Below are 20,314 nucleotides of genomic sequence, written 5' to 3' on the forward strand. Positions count from 1 at the left end.
TTCATAGCCAGTACCCAAACCAAAACGGTCATTCTGGAACATTAGTTTTCTGTACCTTGTTTTGGTATTTGTTATCTCTGCATAACTTCCACCGTGCCTGGTGCCAATCTTTATTTCCACACTGTGTAACTTATTTTTCAGCACTATCTTTTAATTCAAACACCAAGGTGAAAAATGTTTTATTTTCTCTATTATCGTCTTCATTTAATTTGTTATCCCAGGCAAAATATATCCCACTTTGGAAAAGGAAGCAATATTAGGGTTTAACATCCCATCAGCATTGAGGAGATGGACGTGATGGAGAACAAGTAGGAATGTTTCAAGGATGGAGAAGGAAATCAGTCATGTCTTTTCAAAGGAATAATCCCAGCATTTGACTGGAGCAACTTAGAGAAATCACAGAAAACCTAAATTGGGATGGCCAGATGTAGATTTGAATCGTCATCCTCCAAAATTCGAGTCCAGTGTGCTAACCTCTCTTTGGACTCTTAGTGAAAACTGATAATATTTTCACCCATTTCCAAATTGGTTGTTTTCAGAGGATACAACAAATGTAACTGCACCACTGAATATGTTACTTGTTGAAAACTCTTTAAATATTTATTAAGTATATAGTGTGTAAATCAAATGGGACAGGCAGTACAGCTGCTAGAAAAGTGATGGGTGGGCACAGATAATTAAGAGCAACAGAACCATCTCATCATCATTATCATCTGGAGGGATCATGCAGTTTGTTCCATTCAAATTGGAATTCCAAGGTCATCTTTTATCTCTTCAATAGACTGCTTTTTATTTTTTTAAATATTGAAGAAAGAAGGAATGTCCATAAACTGGCTCAATTTTAGATGATAAGGGAACAACTCAGAACACTACTGGTAAATAGTGGTGCTTCGACCAGTAGTTTCCACATTCCTGAACTGGTGATCATAGATCACAGAAATGCTTCCTTTGTTTTACACTTTTGGTATTATTTAAAAGACAAAACTTTTACGTTTAGAATCATTAGACTGAAAGAAAATGATACCAGTCTTGAAATTTGTTTGCACTGGAGTGAAGGAATACAGGAAGAGGGGGTCTGAGGAAACGAGAGGCGAGAGGGAAGAAGGGATGGGGGATGGGACGGACGGACGGACACACACACACACACACACACACACACACACACACACACACACACACACACACACAGAGAGAGAGAGAGAGAGAGAGAGAGAGAGAGAGAGAGCATTCTTAAACAAACCCTTGCTATTATCCCAATAAATGTAATTCTTCATGAAGAAACAGTCCGCAGTTGGGATGCTAATTATGTGTCGTCTTAACTAAGCTATGATCAACAACTCAGGGCTGCTAACTTTGTTCATGTAATGCAACTCTTCTAAAACACACAAATAAAAACTGAAGTTTGCAGTCTGTACTGCCCATATCCTATCACTCAATTTTTTATGGAAAAATCTTTGTAATTTTATAAAAAACTTAAAAATAACAATTAAAAAAGAACTGTGCAAAAACGAGAAGCAGACAATGAATATTTGACAGATATTATTTAACAAACATACCTTAGCTGTCTTAATGCTGGTGTGTCAGGATAACCTTGTCTCGGTGTAAAACGCTCATATGGAGAGGTTATAGTCTCCATGGGACCACGGGATGGAGGCTTTGGACCCTCAGATTTTTCTGGCGTTGTAATTTTCCTCTAACAAAACATTGAAATAAATTATAATGAAAGCCAAGTATAAAAAAGAAGAGAGAGAAAAGTATTACGGGAACTGTAATTCATGTTAAGCCATTTCAATGATGAATTCCTACAGCCTACAACCAACTGACTGGGTAGCAATGAAAATGTCACAATACATTTTTAATCTGTAGCACTTGTACCTTCAGGATAAAATGCTGTCTCAGAGTTTGTCATACCAGTCAGTAAATCAAACAATATAAAGTCCAGGATGGAATAACAATAATATGAAAAAAATAGACAGCTACTCACTACACAGAGGCGGCAGAACTTTTTTGTCCAAAAACTATAAGTTTAACAGACTTTCCTCTGTGTGGTGACTAACAACCTATCCCTTTCATTTCATAGCAATCACTACTGAAGATAGCAAAAATTCTAGAAATTAACAATGAAAATAACACAAAAATAACACAAACACACACAGTTCCTTCCAGCTTCTTGTATTAAATTGAAATTCAAAGCTCATACTATTTTGTGCAGTTCTCATTTCAATGCAAAAATTTCCATACTATTTCTAGCAATAACATTTAAATATGACATACCGTTTGTGCTTGCAATGCAGCCTTTTCTCTTTCTTCTCTTTCTCTTTCAGCTTGTTTTCGAAGACGCTCTTCTCTTTTACGAGCTAATTTAGAATCAGGAACTGGCTTAAATGTGAGATCGGTTCTTGCACAGGAATTGAAATCGCCTCTGTTCCAGTGCCGCAGAAAACTGCAACAATAGCAGAAAAATGAAAATCCTTATGATTGTCCAAAGACAATAAAAAGGAATGTCCTCTCTCTCTCTATCTCTCTCTCTCACACACACACACACACACACACACACACAGGCTCTGATTCTTTTTGTTTTCTTCACACATGCACCCCCTGCCCCCACCCCATTTTCAGTCCATTTCAGAAAAATCATTGCAAAAGTGAAAAATTAAAATGAATAGCAAATTATATATATTACTCCTTCAAGACTGTGTTTACTTTTTCATGTCATTGGGCAGTTCTAACACTTTTCAAAAGTTTTCAGTACCATCTTCTTACTGTACATCAATACAGTTTTATCTCCAATGCATAACAATCCGAGATTAGAATATAAGATCTAAAGCAGAAAATTTATTTGGAAAAATTACTGAAATTATGAAGAGGAAGACCAACCAGTACTTACCTTCAGAAGGTCCAATTCACAGTATTACCAACAACAACTTAAAATAAATAAATATCCCTTGCTTTTTAAATTATAATTTCCTTCTTCACGGAGAAAAAGAGAGGGTATTTGGGAAAGAGTATAAAGAAGGAACCCACCTGTTTAGAAAAGGAAACATCCAAACATGAAAGAAACGGTGTCAGAGATATTAATAGACCAAATGCATATTAACAGCCAAATAGCACCAGATGCACAACATACTGCAATTTCTCTCTGAATCACTATACCACTACAGCTCCTGACACAGGTGATCTATAAAAGCATCCGCTTACAATTTCTGACCCATCTCTGATATTTAACTTTACCCAAATTAATTAACGTTTGGAATACCGTGATAACCACAGAACACATTTATTATAGAATTCTTTACTGCAATAAATATGCTACCACCATTGGTCTCTATCCTATCCTTATGATAAATATTCCAAGTTGAATGTAAGATTTCATTGCTATTCACTTCTGGTTTCAACCAACTTTCTGTTCCTATTACTACCTGGGCATTACAACCTTCACTAAGCAATACTAATTTGAGGATCTAACCATGGATGCTCCTGCAATTTATAAATATCAAATGAACCTTTTATATTTTTAATCTGTGGGGGAAAGCATTTTCTGAGAAGAATGTGGCAGACGTATCTTCAGTTTCAGAAGGCAAATTATCTCTGATCCCAAGGTGGGTTCCTCCAACCTAAAAAAACCCCACATGCACGCCACCACCCTAGGGGCCACATCCTGCGGGCAGTGCATGCCTGACCTATTAAGAGAAACCTTACAACTCCCCATCCAAAAACAGAGATCAAGAAATTCGCATCCAATACCATCACAGAGAGAATCGTCTGAGTTTCTGGTTTAAACCATCCACTCTGCTTCACACAAGAGGACCATTCTCAAGCCCGGATATTGTAGCATCGTAACCTATCAATATTGTCAGTACTGGTGCCTGGAAGATTCCTACAGGCACCACAAGAAGCCCTTTGAACACTGCTACCAATGGAAAATCACCAGGCCACTGGCAATGGAGACTGCCAAGACGGAGTTACAAGTGGCGCACACCTGGGCACCAGACTTCTAGTCAGGATTACTTCCATGTCACTAGTCGGTGCCGAACATTGCACTGAGTTGTTGACAGCTAGCTCTACTGGCAAACATTCGGTGTACACACCCAGTGTCAACTCTGTTTATAGCTAACCATGTCTGCTATAAATTGTCAACAGTGTAGCAGTTCTTTTCCAATAGTTCAGTATAAATTATATTTATTCCAAGTGCACTTGTGTCAGCTATACTATTACTTGACGGTCCAAATTCTTTACAGTAACAGATCCTCTGGCTACCTTCCACTCATTTACCATTAGCAGTGAGGAAGTAACAATTGGCTCCTTGGAAGATAACGGTTACCAACTCGCATGACAACTCATACAATGCTAAAAATAATGAGCTTAGCCTGCACCCCATGTACCTCTTCACCTGGGAACTGAGATGGGCCTCAAAACTCAATTAACAGGCATTATTCATGCTGACATGAGCCACAATTTGCAGCCAGTTGGACCCGGGACACTCGAGAACCACTGGGAGAGCCGCCTCCACATCTCAGATGAGAACCCCCGGCAAGCATACAAAGTGTACATTGGTATTCTTTCCTGACCTGTCTTCTATTTCACTGTGGGACTCCATTACCCATCCAATGTTGGAGCTCCCTATGATTAGCATATCCACCCTCTGCACTTGGCCAGACTAGGTAGGATCTGCTACATTCGGCACAGATGAGACAAGACTCCAAGAGAACTCTTCACACTTCACATCCAGTTGGCATCAACACTCTCCCATGAATTGTGGGAGTGAACAGATGTAGTTTGCTGGTCTCAAGCCAACAGAGCACGACAATTGGCCACTTGCAGACAAACCGCGAAGTACAAATGCCTTACCACTAAACAACTCCAAGAAAGACCTCGAACAACTGTAATCAATTGCACAAAGAAAATTACTGACAGTGCTAACTTATCTGTACTACAATAGGGGCTAAATTTTACACTGACACCAACTACCCTATCTACAGTGGAACTTATCAGCACAGTGGAAGAGGTGCCCATCAGAATTCATTAATTATCAGGAACACCTGCCGGCAGCAAGAAGTCGAGTTGCCAAAATATCTTGCCTTCTGAATGATGTCGCCTATCTTAATACTCAAGAAGTATTTAAAAAAAAAACTGCAAGGTAATGATGCCAAAACCATATTTAAAGAGGAGTTCCGTAATCCTGGGCTTGAACAGGAGGTAAATAAACGCATGATAGATCTAGTGAATGGCCACGAGAACTTCAAGAAATACCTGCACATAATGGGACTACAGAAAGAAGTCACTAAGTGCAAATTATATAGTACAAGAGATGAAACCACATCACTTTTAATCTTCTAGTGTGAAGCATTGTACCAAAAGACGCAAAATATTTGGGCCATTAATTCCAAAGAAACTGTGGCTAACAGAGACCCAGTAAATGGACTCCTGCTACTCTTCTAGGGTACTGGTTGGCTTTACTAGAATGAAAGGGAAAGATACGGTACATTAAAGTTAGTTTAGGTGAGGGAAATGAGGGACTAAGAGCATTGCAGTTTTGTCTCCCTGGTTAAATCAAATCTCATCAAAAAGTCCCTTATACACTGTTGAGCCACAGAAAACTTACAGCTCTTACACAAACTAGAAATCAAACACCAGATAAAGGGTTTGCAAGTAAATCACATCTCTTCCTATTTAACAGCTTGCAGTGGAAAAAGAAGAGGAGAAAGAAACACACTTAAAATAACATAATACATTTATATAAGTCTCACTGCCATTCTTAGAGAGAGAGAGAGAGAGAGAGAGAGAGAGAGAGAGAGAGAGAGAGAGAGAGAGAACAGAAAACTACTTAGCTAATTATCCCTCACAGATTCTTACAAGCGAGATCAAAATAAAAGTTCTTAACAGCTGAAACCTTAAACGGATAAAAGATGGTATGATGAAAACTGTGTCATTTCTACTTTGATCTCCATAATTAAGAACAGGTTGGATCTACTTGAAGTGAAGAATAACATTCATAAATAAAACTGAATATAAGCACTATCACAAAAGACGATACACACAAGGTGCCACAGTGAATGCAAAGCTAAACCATAAACTTATTAACACTTTTTTTACAACTCTCTTAGCACAAAACAAACAAAGTCTTATATCACCTAAAAGGGGAATGGATATCACATACCACCGTACATATTAAGATCAAAGGGACAATAGTGAGAGAGAAGGCTCACTTATGTGCGGACACATTATTTTATCGTTACTCACATGGCACTCTGGCTACGATGACATTCTGTATCTTCTATCTTTGGTTCTGGGCTTGGGCCTCTTGGAACATGATTTGGGCTCGGAATCTCATCCTCTTCTGGCTGCTGTGATGCCGTAATCTGAGCATCCATGTCGCTCAATGTTTCAGATTTCAAATCATCTGGTAAACCTACAATATGTCGAGGGGTGTGATGGTGTGATCCTGCATACAAAAAATTATGTCAGTTTTATTAAATAATTGTTAAGAGAAAGTTATTTCCCACCATGAATCATGCATTTATATTTGGACACTGGAATATTAATTTTGTTTGTTAATTGTATCCAGAACCTGCCATTCAAATTACTCACAATTTATATAACTTCTGAAACACAACTGGAAGCTCAAGAATTCAAACCAAAGCTTTAAAAAGGGTTGAAAGCATTTAAATTCTCATCCTAGATTTACAAACTTTATTACATCATTTGATGATTGTCAACAACTGAATAAATTAAATGCCAATAAATCAGAATGTCAACTAATAAGAAGGAAGACAATTAAGGAGGAGCAACTCATGCACATTCCTGCCACAGAAATTGTAGTAACATTTCACTTGCCTGAATGGAGGCATGCTAACACCAAAGCAATGCAAAACAACATACATACATACATACATACATACATACATACAAACAAACAAAGAGCTGTTTTTGGGTTACACCAAGCAAAGACTCAGAGGTATACCATTTGAATGCAAATATTTATGAATCACAGTAAATACACAAGTATCTCTGGATGTCTATTCATAACTTAGCTCCCAATCAACCTTTTCCCTTTTAATTGCCCACTGATTCTTACTAGATGAAGAATCTAAATCCTGCTCAAATAAAATAGTGTCAAACATCTTTGCAGAGCCCAACCTTTGAGCCTCCATCATGTGACTTAAGGGTAACATTTTACATTCACTGTGAGGCTTCTTACCTGGCAACCCTGACTCCGCAGCTGGCAGCATTAACCACACTAGTTCCACAAGCAATCCAAAGGAAGAAGAAAAAAATTTAAGTTACATGAGACAAGGACTCATGGGAATGCTGTTTTAAAGCAACTAAGCAACAAATGGTGGGCTAAATATGTCTCAGTTTCAGTGCTTCTCCTGAATCAATAATATTGCAATAATAAATTCTGTCTGTCATGCATTTAAGAGCAATTATTTAAGTATATGCATATTTATTACTAATTCAAAAATGTACAGCATACTATCATATGTCAGTAACTGTCATCCATACTAACACAAAAAAAATTGAAGCAAATGATCACTAAGTTTCAAAAGAAAATTAACTTCTGTAATATGAAAGCAGTTAATATACTAAATCAATTTCTATTACAATGACAAGTGACATGTCTTTCTCTCGTGTTATTGAACACAGAACATGGTGAAATATCTGATAAATTCTCACAATGTTACAAATCCTCAATCTGAAACAGTGCTGTTTCTTGATTTTAGGAAAACATAAAAAATACATCTGCTTATGCATGGAGTAATGTGAATACAGAGCTGTAGGAATACTCTTTATTGCCCACCGCTTATTCATATGAAGTGAAACAAGGTATAGAAGTAGTGTCTGAATGTTAATAAATGGGGATTTCATCTGTAATACAAAACTTGCCATATTGCACACTGCTCTTGCAGGCAAAGTTCCTAGCAAGACATGTTTATTTAGACAAGCACATGGCTATTAAAAACTGCTAAAAAGACAATAGTCTCTTCAGAATGTGATTTATGTAACTCTATTTCCTTTTTAATATTTATGTTGCATGCAGCATGAAAAAAACATATTACCTAAAACTGTTCAGTAGTTTAACGTTTCATTTTTGAAGTTTTGTCATATTTCTCTAAACTCCTACAGCATTGGCAGTTCCCAAGAAATGCACTGAGTGACATTTCTTTTTATACACATGCTCAATACCAAACAGAAGGCTTTTAGAAGTAAATTTGAGACAGTGTGTGTCAAATTCTTTGCAAACAAAACATTAAGACAAACTGCACTTTAGAATATTACTTGTTACTTTAGATTTCAGTTTCACACATAAACTGTTGATCAGTCAGAGCCCGTACATTAAGTGTTGTTATTTTATTCAGTAATATATGTGATTTTAATCTTGTCATGTTCCACCAGACCAAAGGCATTATTTGTACAGATTTAATTATACATATGATATTTGTCCTTATCAGTACAAGGCTTAGGACATGCGTTATACATAAGACATGCAAGAGACCAATTTGGCATAACAGATTTTTGATGATTCTGCAGTCAATAATTGCCTCTAGGTAAATGGAAATACTCTAAGATTAAAATTGTACTGCAGTATAAAAAATGGGCCAAAAATTGATAGTCGCAGATGGTACTGACTGAGGAAGAAAGCTAATACAATGGTATGACAATTTACAGCTTTGACAAAACAAGGTCTTCTGAAGTAGCACAGCAGCTCAGACACAGTAACGTGCAAGGAGTGTATTTCCTTATTTGTAATGATTAGTGCTTGCCCTCCGCCATATCTCTGGTAATGCGCCGGCCACTTCTGCTTCCAGCACAATGCCCACAACCAGCGGACAGACTGCTACAGTGCTACAGTGCCACAGGCGCTCCTCTGTTGGAGACTGTCATATGCTGAGCACCACTAGTACACCACATTTATGGAAACATTATTGCAGACAAACCATAAATGCATACTGACATACCAATCTCTGGCAGCCAATATCGGGTCACCAGCTTAGCTCTCAAGCATCACATGCACTGCTGACAGTGATGCTGCCATCGCAGCGGCTGCATCGCATCTGGTGTCCTTCCGCCCGCTGCATATAAAGACGCCACCCGACCGCATGCAAGCAGCACTACACATCGCTTTCAGAGCCGTCGAATGACCAAACTGACCTTCCTCAGCTCGGTATCTAAGCAGCCATTGCAGTTACTGTCACGACCCACACCACGGTGAACTAGCATCATGACCTACATTACGACATTGTCAATACCCACGTTTTAATAGACTTTCGGCTATGCCATGTTCATCTCATATCGGAAGGACCCCTTTCACTTGTATAATTCAAAAGCTACATTATAGTGAACTTTGTTCCTTCCGTGCACTGTTAATAAAGTGTTACAATACACAACTTGGGCACTCATCATTTACTGCAAGCAGCTTAACACTCGAGACACTAAAGTTGGCGACAAGAATCCAGTTACCTCATCGCAGCATCTAATATCATCCTCCACCCAACTGCTGCTCTCCTCCTGCCATGCCCAATGGTGTTCCAGATGTTGCAGCCATGGCCTGCCCTCCACCATCCTCCTCTAGCAGCGAGCCCAACACTACTTCCAACACGAGCCTTTGCGATAAGTTGCAGCTTTGGCCACAGTCTCCCTCACGAGGGTGTCACACATCATGTTCCCTCCAGCCATGCAACACTTTGTGCCTCCTCTCATCTAGGTGACTTTCGACTATGTGCCAGTGTCTTCACTTCCTCTGCTGCTCCACTCTCTCCTTCTGTGCTTCTATACGTGCCAGCAACATCCTACACACCGCTCCAGTCCTCCCTACCAGCCCTCTTCTCCCATGCTCATACGCACACCACACAGCCTCAGGTCCCAAATTTTGCGGACAAGGTCACAGCTGCCACAAGTTCCTCAAACCCTCAGACATTCCATATCACTGGGAGAGGAACAGCTTCCCTGTGGACACCTGACACCATCACTCTTACTCATCTGTTCCACCACCTCCCACCAATAGGAAGGGATGCAGGATCTGTAGCCTATGTCAAGATGGCTTCACTGTATTTTTCCTTCAAGGGGAAAGGATGCCACGTCTGGCTATATGTTGGTAACTTCTACTTCTGCCACAACACCCAAACCCAGCAGTTAGTTTGCTCCGGTACTGCAGGCATTACTCCACTGGGAACAGTCACATACTGAGCATCACTAGTACACTGCACATTATAGAAACATTACTACAGACAAACTATAAACACCTGCTGACATGTTAACCTCTAGCAGGCATCGGCAGGGATGCCTGACTCGCTCTAAAGCAGCTTGTGCATCAGCAACAATGGCATTGCCATCGCAGAGACTATACGGCATCCGCTGTCATGTGCTTGCCAAGTCACGCATGATGTCCTTCTGCCTGCTGCCTACAAAGATGCTGCTCAACTGCAAGCTGGCAGCAGTACACCAGGTCCCACTTCTCCTTAAGCTCAGACCTCAACACCTACCTCACGGCCCATCATTTGGAGCTCACACCACCTCCAACATGCCGACCCAACAGTTACCAGTTTTAGAGCCTTCATCTGTCCAATGCTGGCCTTCTCTGGACTCTGTATCTCAGTGGCCATGACAGTTATCATCAAGACCCATGTCCCAATGGATAGTGTCATGACATGGCTTGTCATCTGTGTAGGATTCACGTATATTTCATTTTATCTGTTATTACTCTTGCGTTATAATTTTATGTATTGACTCTTTCCATGGTCATGGAGACTTGCTCCTCAATTTAGTCCTGTGGAACATGACATAAAAATTTTAAAAATACAAATATTTAAAAAAATCACAGTCATGACCAAAGTCATGACAGACTCTTGGCTACGATGTTCATACCAGAATCAGGAAGACCCCTTTCAGTTATCAATCAGAAGCTACATTATGTTAAACTTTGTTCTTTCTGTACTGTGTTAATGACTTGTCACTATTTGCAACTTGGGAACTCATCAATTACTGCACGCAGCCTACCACTCAGGACACTAAATCCACAGACACAACAGTATCCACAGAACACTGACATCTCAATAATTAACCGGTGCTGGCCTGTATCATGTTCTGTCCTTATTAAAGCCTTGTCTTTATTGTTCTTTCCATTTACTATCATTTGTTACTTGACATTCATATCACTTTTTCAATAAGCACAACCTTGGCTTGACCTTCTGGTAACTTTTTGCTTAAAACTATTTTATCTACTTTGTTCTTGGATCATAACTTAAATTTAAAATTTTACTATCTCTTTCATTACTGTTTCCCTTTTCATGCTGTATCTATTTTCCTTCCACTGTCTCTATGTTTATGACCTACCATTACTATAAGTTCTCCCCACTTCAGCTGTCTTTAATCTTGCCTGACTATGCCATTCCTTTCTCTCAGGAAACTTAGTTCAAATTTGCAATGTGTTTCCAGACTCTGACACAAGGCAAAATTTACTGTTGTATCAACTTACAAAATTAAAGAAGGCATCATTTCAACTACAAAATGATTACTTTTTCATGTTCATTTGGAGATAACCCAAAATTATACATTACATATGTGCCACTATTCAAATGGAAGAACCTGGCATAAAATCTCTATACAAAAATAGAAGAAAATATGAGCAAAGAACAGCAACAGTTTTTTGTTTTTAATAATAATAATAATAATAATAATAATAATAATAGAGGTTATCTGGATTTTCTTTCAAAGCCTGAGCCATAAAAAGTAGAACTCAAACTTACAAAACTTTCGTTATAGGCACAGTCCAATCATACTAACCCGTTTGTTGCAATGGGGAATGAGATGAAGGGCGAATCATGCCAAACGTTAGAGATCCCTGCTGAACCGGTTGTGACTGTTGTTGCATACTGGCTGCAGCCTGGGCATGAGCTCTGTCAAATAATTGAGAAACAATATTAGCCAAAATATACAACATGTATACTAATTTCATTAAAAAGTTACATAAATGTAAAAAAAAAAAAAAAAGCAATTTGCAGTGGAAAACAGGGAAACACCAATACAAGTAATTACCACTGGCCTGACACTCATTCTCTATTGTTCTTTTATTACAGGAACACTGTTTTCAGAATTTGCTTGCTGTGGTTGCTGTTTAACAAAGATGCTCATACAGCTGCTGTTGTCCAGATTTACAAACTTTAATCCAATTCCTTTTGTTGTACATAAGTATGCCTCAGTGCCAAAACGTCAAACCACATTTGATAGAATTAATTATTCCTGATGAGGTCCCATTATCTACAGTAAAACACCTAAGAGGGTGTGCTGAAAAGTAATGCTTCTGAAATTTTCACGTAAAAACTCTTAAAGCTTTTTAAATGAAACAAACTTTAAAACATACTACATGCTTTATTCCTCATGTCTCCATATTTATTCCTCAACAAAGACATGTGGCACCAAAAATAAATATTTCTCCCAACAAGAGACTAGTTTGTTGATACCGTCACTACAGAATGTTTGAATTTGTTGATTGTGCCACAATCTCACCTCTCCCTCCATTGCTTCATCACTATCAAAGTGAAGTTCTTCAAGGAGTTCTCTAAATTTTGAAAACAGATGAAAATCAGATAGGACCAAGTCAGGAATGTATGGAGATTGATCAATTACAGTGAATCTATGGTGTCAGATTGTTACAGATATCACAGGGCCCATATTTTCATGTTGAAGGAGACAGTGCTCCACATGTGGACAAACTCTTCAAATTCATACTTTCAGTTTTCTGAGGGCCTCTCATGCACTGACATAGTTACATTATACTTCGCCACATTACACACTACAATTCAGAGCCCTCTAGTGGCAGTGGGCATGCAACTTGCATCAACATAGCAAGAAATTTCACCGAGTAATAATAATGCATGACATTAATACTTCAACCAATACTGAGAACAGAATAAAAAATTCATAGGCATTACTTTTCAGCATGCCCTCATACATTTTGTGTGGTATTTTAGGACTTTCACTACAGCAGATCATGAAGAACAGATACGTGTGGTGTTTCTGTTTTTGTCAGAAATATTTGCAGCTGAGACTGTAGCGAACCTGACAAGGCATGTAAGGAAAACAGTCTAAGAAAAACACAAGTGTGACAGAAATCAGAAGTTTTTCATAGCAGCATCCCTGTATAAAATCCTTTAAATGTTCAGAGCATGTAAAATTGGAGTTAAAACTCAAGCTTTTGACAATTAACACCATCTACACTGTGCGCAGATAATTGTCTGCTGGGAGCAAGGTCCGCCTCCTTTATAGCACTGGAGGCAGTCTCTGTTCCCCTTTCACTCCTCAATGGTGACCCAGTGGTGGAGGGGGCATACTGACACATTAATAATCTCCTGCACCTGCAGATGTGAATTCAGCCCTTCAGATGATGTCACCACCAGCAGAAGTTGGAATTCAAAGTTATGTCACCCAAGCAATCACAAGATTGAACACCACTACATAGGAGACAGACTTCCCTCCCAGTGGACAGTCATTTCCTGACAAAGAACATGGAGTTAAGCTCCTAAAGCTCAAGTTTTAACTCTGATCTGACATGATCTGAACACTCAGGAAGATTTTATACATGAGTGATTTTCACATTTCAAATGGGGGAGAGGGTGGATTTTTTAAAGATCAACCTTGACCTAAGCAACCAGCAACATCATGAAACATGTTAAGAATCCAAAATCCTGTCACATAGTTCACTGTTATATAATTAACAAGATTTTAGATATGATTTCTGTGTTACGGAGCACATGCAAGGACACTTTATTGCAGGAACTGAATATGAAACAGCTCTTCATGAAATTTGTGCTGCTGTCACAGAAGGCATAACTGTGTGTAAAAAAACTGAAATATCAGCTGCAAAATAGCTTAGACTTTTTTCTGGAAAGCAGCAATAATGCTAGTAAAAATCATTTGTCAGACACAAGAATATATGCCAACTGAGACAACACATGAAGACAATGCTCATGTGTTTCACTGATGTGAAAGGGAGTATTTTCCATCCGGACAAACTGTTAATCTGGAAGTATACTTGAGTGCTTTGGAAACATATGATGAAAATGTATGACAGAAATTACTGGGCTTAAGGGCAACTGAGAAACTGTTGCTGCATCAAAACAATACCTGGCACTTATTGCTTAGCAAAACCAAAAGATTTTGTCATAAAACACTATTAACAGTATATAGATACTGAACTTAATTTAGGAAATTCTAATTTTGTGTCCTATGATGGCAGTAGTCAAAATTTGTTAAACAAAATGAGGTAATAAATAAAAAAAACATGAAGTGATCGAAATGACATTATTCATAAAAATAAAGAAATACAAAAAGGGAAACCATGATAGCCGTTCCTCACCCACCCATTCACCAAATCTTGTCAGCTTAACATTTCCTTACACTCTCACATATGAAGGAACTATTAAGTCATCATTTTGATTATCTAGATGAAGTTGAGGAAGGGGGTGGGGGGGGGGGAGCATAAATATACTGCAAGCTATCAGTCAAATCCCAGTTGAACCATTCATAAAATGTTTCTGGTAGTGGGAAAGCTGTTAGAAAAAATGCATTGTGTCAAATAGGCATTAATTTTAATTTGAGAATTTTTTGGTCCCCTCTTGTATAATCTACATATATCGCAGGCCTTGGTATGGCACATCAAAATTAGTAACTGCAGAATTTAACAGTGTTTATAGTGCTCAATTATTAAGATTAGGAATATAATGCCAATTTGCACATGATATGATAACCTGCCCAGATTGCCGAGCACATAACATGCTGCTTCTGGGATTTGGGCCTGCCTCAGGTCGAATTGCCTTGCAAATTAACGCTGAGGGCTGGATATGGTTTAAAGGTGGTTTTCCACTTCCAGATAGGTGAATACCAGGTTGGTACCCATGTCCTGCCACTAATACATGCTGCACAAACAATTAGAAAACATTCTCACACATGAACATGAGATTTACTCAAGACGCCAAGATGCAGACACAGGATGCATGGATTCTGTCTGGGAGGGCAGGTGGGAGAGTGGGGGGGGGGGGGGGGGAGGGGGAGGGGGGGAGTGGTGATGTCAGGAGGGTCACCTGACAACCAACTGTCAGTAATATTGCCAAAATCCATATAAGAACGCTGACACCGCAGAGAACTGGGAAAAGGCGAGGAAGAGGAAGAGGAAGAGGAGGAAAAAATAGTACATGACATATTTTCTGATATTTCAGCCTACATCAATAGTTTTGAAATGGAGTGTGCCAACAGTCTCTCCTCCTCTTGCAGTTGTGTCAGTTCTTTGGCAACAAACACCAGTGATCTCAGAAGTCAGAATGAAAGATTCACCAGATGTCATATAACTGCTTGGCTAGTTTCCCACAAAACCATCTACTGCTTCTTGATGAATTATTATTATTACTATTATTATTATTATTATTATTATCATCATTAATTTCCAAGGCATAGTTATGCTACACACATAACCGATAATTAAGCTTTCAGAATGACACAGCCTATAAAATATTGATTCAACTGGTCAAGACTGACCGAAGTAGAATAATACATCTACAGGTTCAGTGATCAAATCACTCGTAACAGTCACATCATTCTGCTCAGTTTTATCAAAAATCAACTATTGATATTTTTTGAAATAACGCAAGGTGTACAGTTGACCTTTTTCATTGCAGGTAAGTTTCACTCAATGAGGGAAACCATCTCTATAGCTTATATGCTCATGGAGATATTGTGTATCATCATACCATAAGCATATGTCGCATTACTTTCTGATCTCAGTTGGTAGAATGACTAAAATCTGAAACTACAATGGTTAGTTGCCCCTTTGAATTTATTAAGACAGTAATTGTACTATATTGCTTCCATGATACAACTTTTACTGGGATGGAGCAGCAGTAAAATAAGAAAATTGTGTTAAATTATACATCTCTTTCCTTTCCAGTTGTGAACCACTGCAATTGTGTTACAATTACATTACTGTGATTTTATCTAGCAAGGAAGGGGGAAGACGTATCGTTTACAGCAGAAACACAAAAGTCACTCAAAAATTATGTTGTACTTCTAGAAAATGCCAGAAAAATATATAGAATACAACACAGGTGAAAAATATCCAAAGGTCAACATAACAAGCACTTACCTCAGTGCTTCCAAGGAAGATGTAGGGCCAGCAGTTGGTGGAACTCCTCCCAGTGCAACATGGTGATGAGCAAGAGATGGTGGTAGTATAGGTTGAACTACTAGTCCAGGCTGCCCAGTATGATGATGAGAGGAGGTTCCAGAACTTGATTTTGAATGGTGAGAGTTCTGATGATGTTGGTGACTTGAACTCCTCCCTGTTGCTGGACCAGTTTGGCTCAACGGAAGAGGAACATTCATTACAGATGGAACAGTAGCAGATCCAACCGGAGAAGATCTATCACTGGAAGTTGTCTGGTGGTGATGTTGATGATGACTATGTGAATGATGATGTGAATGGTAATGGTTGTTCTGATTGGAGGAAGGATGTGATATTGATGTAGAGGAGGATACAGATGATGAAAGAGTTGCTGATATGTGACATGTTGGACTAGATGTTCCAGAAGAACTCTGCTTGCTACTAACACTGATTCTGTGTACAGAGGCAGTACTAGAGGAAGTTGCTGAATGAGAGATTGCAACAGAATGACTGCCACTTTGGATACTTTGATGACTAGTTGATTTTTCTGAAGACAACTGCTGATGTGATGAATGATGGGAGGAGTGGTGGGAGGAGTGGTGGGAAGAATGGTGGGAAGAATGGTGGTGGTGAGAGGAAGATTGTTCTTGAGAGTGATGACGTTCTTCCGCTTCATCCACAGGTGTGGTAGAAGTTTCCTGTCGTGTTATGCTAGTAGCATGTGTAGAATGATGCACAGAATGTGTTTCACTATTCCTTACTTCAACTTTTGTACTTTCATGAGAAGAACGATGTAAAGATGGTGGGGTAGGGTGATGAGGTGGTGGCTGAGGAAGAGGTGGCCCATATGGATAAGGAAGTGGATAACCATAAGCTGCATATGGATGAGGATGATGGTAAGTGCTGTGATGTGCAGCTGCAGCTTGTGCTGCAACTTGTGCAGCAAACAGTGGATGGTGATGCATAAGTGAATGTGGATGATGGTGAAGTCCAGGAGGTGCAGCAAAGGGCGAAGGATGGGGATGTGGAGTAGGATGTGGGTGTCCAGGTGAGGAGCTGCTTAAAGGTGAAAGCTGCCGTCCACTCTGAGCAGCCAGACTTGATGTCGGTGTGAGTCTCGGTGACGGTTGTGAAGGAGGCTGTGAACCCGGAGGTGTTCGCGATGTTGCTCTGGGTAAGGCCAGAGGAGGCGTACATGGAGTTGTCCGAGGGCTACTGGTCACCCCAGGTTGCTGTGTGACTGATCCGTGTGGTGTTCCTCCTCCTTGTTGATTTGATAATGACTGCTGCACATTTCCTGCCAAATGAATTTTTGGGGGTGGCGTCTTAGGCATCACACTGCTAAGGCTGTGAGGCCCTACAACAACAGAGCTCGGATAGCTCTCTGGTTCTCTCTTAATATTCTCAATTGAGGGTCCCAGAAATGGAGGTGCTGGCCCACTCGGCGAAGGTGGTCTCTGTGTATCTGAGCAGGTGTTTGCACCATTACTACCACTAGAGAGTGACTGTGAGGAAGACAATGCGGAACCAGTAAGGCTGGGAACCTTAACTTCTTTCAGGGACTGCAGAGGATCTGACAACATACGATCAGATGGTGTTATAACTTCTTGTTTAATTTTTAAGTTTTGTGGTTCATTCTGTTGTGGATTGCTTGATCCCCCATTTGTGCAGGGTGGAACTATGTGCAACAAGCCCACTGCAGATTTCTCTGGTGGCAGATTAGCCGATCTGTGGTGATGACTGTGGTGGTGGTGATGAAGCTGGAGCTGTTGCTGTTGTTGGTGGTATGACGAGTTTGACATATAATTGCAGTTTTGCTGAGATATACTGGTTTGACTTTGTTGTTGGAGTTGCAGCACCTGGGAAGGATGTTGCAGTACTGTCGGCTGCTGACCAGAAATCTGTCCTGAAGACTGCAGCTTTGCATCTCGGTTTTCATCACTGAAACTGACTGGTCTGTCTGAACCACCTGAAACTTGCACTTCAGATGTCTGCCTAATAACTGCAGTGTTAGAAGACAGATGATGATGATGTCCAACTATTTTTAAAAGAGGTGAATCAGAACAGTGCGATATACTGCCTGAGCTACCAGATGTTACTTGAGGTGCCTGCACAATATTTGACGAAAGTATGGGAGACAGAGGATCTCGAGCAGGTGATGACTGAACATTGGTTGACAGTTCCAATGCATGAGTTTGTCGATCCTCTCTCAGAAATGCTGGTTCAATTTTAATACATCTTGATAGCGGCAAGTGTGATGGCACACTACTGTTCCCAACCAGAGGTCCAATTTGATTATTAAGGTCAACTCCAACCAACGGAGAATTTCCAAGCATCTGCGATGGATTTGGAGAACGTGAGGTTTCTAGTTCTTCTTTCACAATGACACCCATATTGGACAAATTCATCTGCATATTTGATACTGCATCACTACTATTTTCAGATTCTTCTTTAATTACAACCTTCATCATTGCAGACATATTTAAAACTTCATCATTCATCTTGACTGCTTCCTTTTCTCGCTCCCTTCTATCAAGTGCGTCCTGCTGAAATTCTCGTTTTATGACCAATCGTGGTGGCTCTTCATCCATTAACTTATGTAATTTACTATCTGACAAACTTTTTTCAGTGCTTGATGTGCTTTCATCGTCAAGAGCACTGTAAGGTATGCGATGACTTGCCTTTGTATTTTCCTTAACAACACTATGTTTCATATCACATACAATACCATGAATTTCTTCTTGGGAGGCTGACTTGTTGCTTCTAGTATCATCGAGTGCACTTAAATTTGGAACTGGCACCTTCAAACCTACTACCGATATGCATGACACTGGATTTGAACTCACGTTTGGCAAGTTATTGTGAGCTGTCAACCCAGCTTCATTTATTAGAGGTTTATTACTGCTTGCATTAGCATTGTTAACAATGACAACAGAGCCTGCCACCTGTCCTGGTGAACAATGTCCAGGATTAGCTGCAATGTTAGTTACTACTGAGCAGTCTATTTTATCTGAGCTTGTGCTCAATGATGGAGACTCTGATATTTTCGGGCTGTGTGCACCTGACAGAGGACGTATCACGTCTGTTATTCCTTTTACATTTCCAGTGGACATAATTGTAACATTTCCTGTAATGGCTTCTGCGGCTTCACTTTCTTGTTCATTGTTTTCTCCATCATCTACTAGTGATCCACTATCTGTTGTCAAGCTCTCTGCAGGACTCTGAAATATAAGAATACAGTAACAATTACACATGGCATGAAAGGTTATGATATGCTGCAATGTAGATAGTTTATGGCTCTAGTGATTAAAATGCTTAAAGTATTAATGAAGAAAAGCTCTTTAGCTTATAAAGTCATCAGCAAGAGAAAATGGACACAAGGAGAAAGTAGAATTATTGATACTGTGAGCTTTCACATCATAAGGTGAGTGAATGATCCTCAACTTGTGTCACCCTTACATTATCATTAACACAAATACCATAAACATTTCGAGAAATGAAACCTCTTTGGAATATAAGCTCCATTAACTTATTTTATATTTTGAATAGTTTTGCCATATAAAATATGTAGAGTCACAGATAGGCACAACAAAGAAACTGCTAAACAAGTACGCTTTCGGCCAAAAGATTTTCCTGAATTTGACAACATACATACACACACACACACACACACACACACACACACACATTCATGCAAATGCAACTCGTGCACACATGACCACTGTCTCTCTGGCTGTTGAGGCCAGACTGCACTGTGTATGAGTTGCATCTGTGTGAATGTGTGTGAGTATGTTGTCTAATACAGAAGAAAACCTTTTGGCCAAATGCTTACTTGTTTAGAAGCCTTCTTGTTGTGCCTGTCCGAGACTCAATACCTTCACTATATGGTGAGTAGCAATCTATCCTTTTCATACTATTGTCATTATTCCATCCTGGATATTCTACTGTTTGATTTTCTGATACAAAAGTGACATTCCCACTCAATAACACATATGAAATTTTGACACCTGTAACTGCAGCCACTCCATGTCATTTTTCTTTTGCTCATCATTGTGAAAAGTGCTGTTATACAAACAATCTTTTAAGTTTGGTAACTAGTGGAAGTGAGAGCAAGTCTCTATGTGGAAGGTGATCAAACACTTTCAAACTCCCCTGCCACAGAAG

At 39.5% G+C, this 20,314-nt stretch overlaps 1 protein-coding gene across 9 annotated transcripts in view; it reads right to left on the reverse strand.

The window, feature by feature from the left end:
- The window catches only part of LOC126298725 (uncharacterized), a 168,042-nt gene that overhangs the window by 64,970 nt on the left and 82,758 nt on the right, over positions 1–20,314 (reverse strand). For all 9 annotated transcript variants that reach the window (XM_049990160.1, XM_049990162.1, XM_049990157.1 and 6 more), the window contains 5 exons: positions 16,133–19,371; positions 11,782–11,894; positions 6,241–6,442; positions 2,275–2,443; positions 1,557–1,693 (listed from right to left, as the gene is read on the reverse strand). In XM_049990160.1, the coding sequence (XP_049846117.1) occupies positions 1,557–1,693; positions 2,275–2,443; positions 6,241–6,442; positions 11,782–11,894; positions 16,133–19,371 (3,860 nt within the window). The remainder of the gene's footprint in view (positions 1–1,556; positions 1,694–2,274; positions 2,444–6,240; positions 6,443–11,781; positions 11,895–16,132; positions 19,372–20,314) is intronic.

The sequence above is a fragment of the Schistocerca gregaria genome, chromosome X, assembly GCF_023897955.1.
Source record: "Schistocerca gregaria isolate iqSchGreg1 chromosome X, iqSchGreg1.2, whole genome shotgun sequence".
NCBI lineage: Eukaryota > Metazoa > Arthropoda > Insecta > Orthoptera > Acrididae > Schistocerca > Schistocerca gregaria.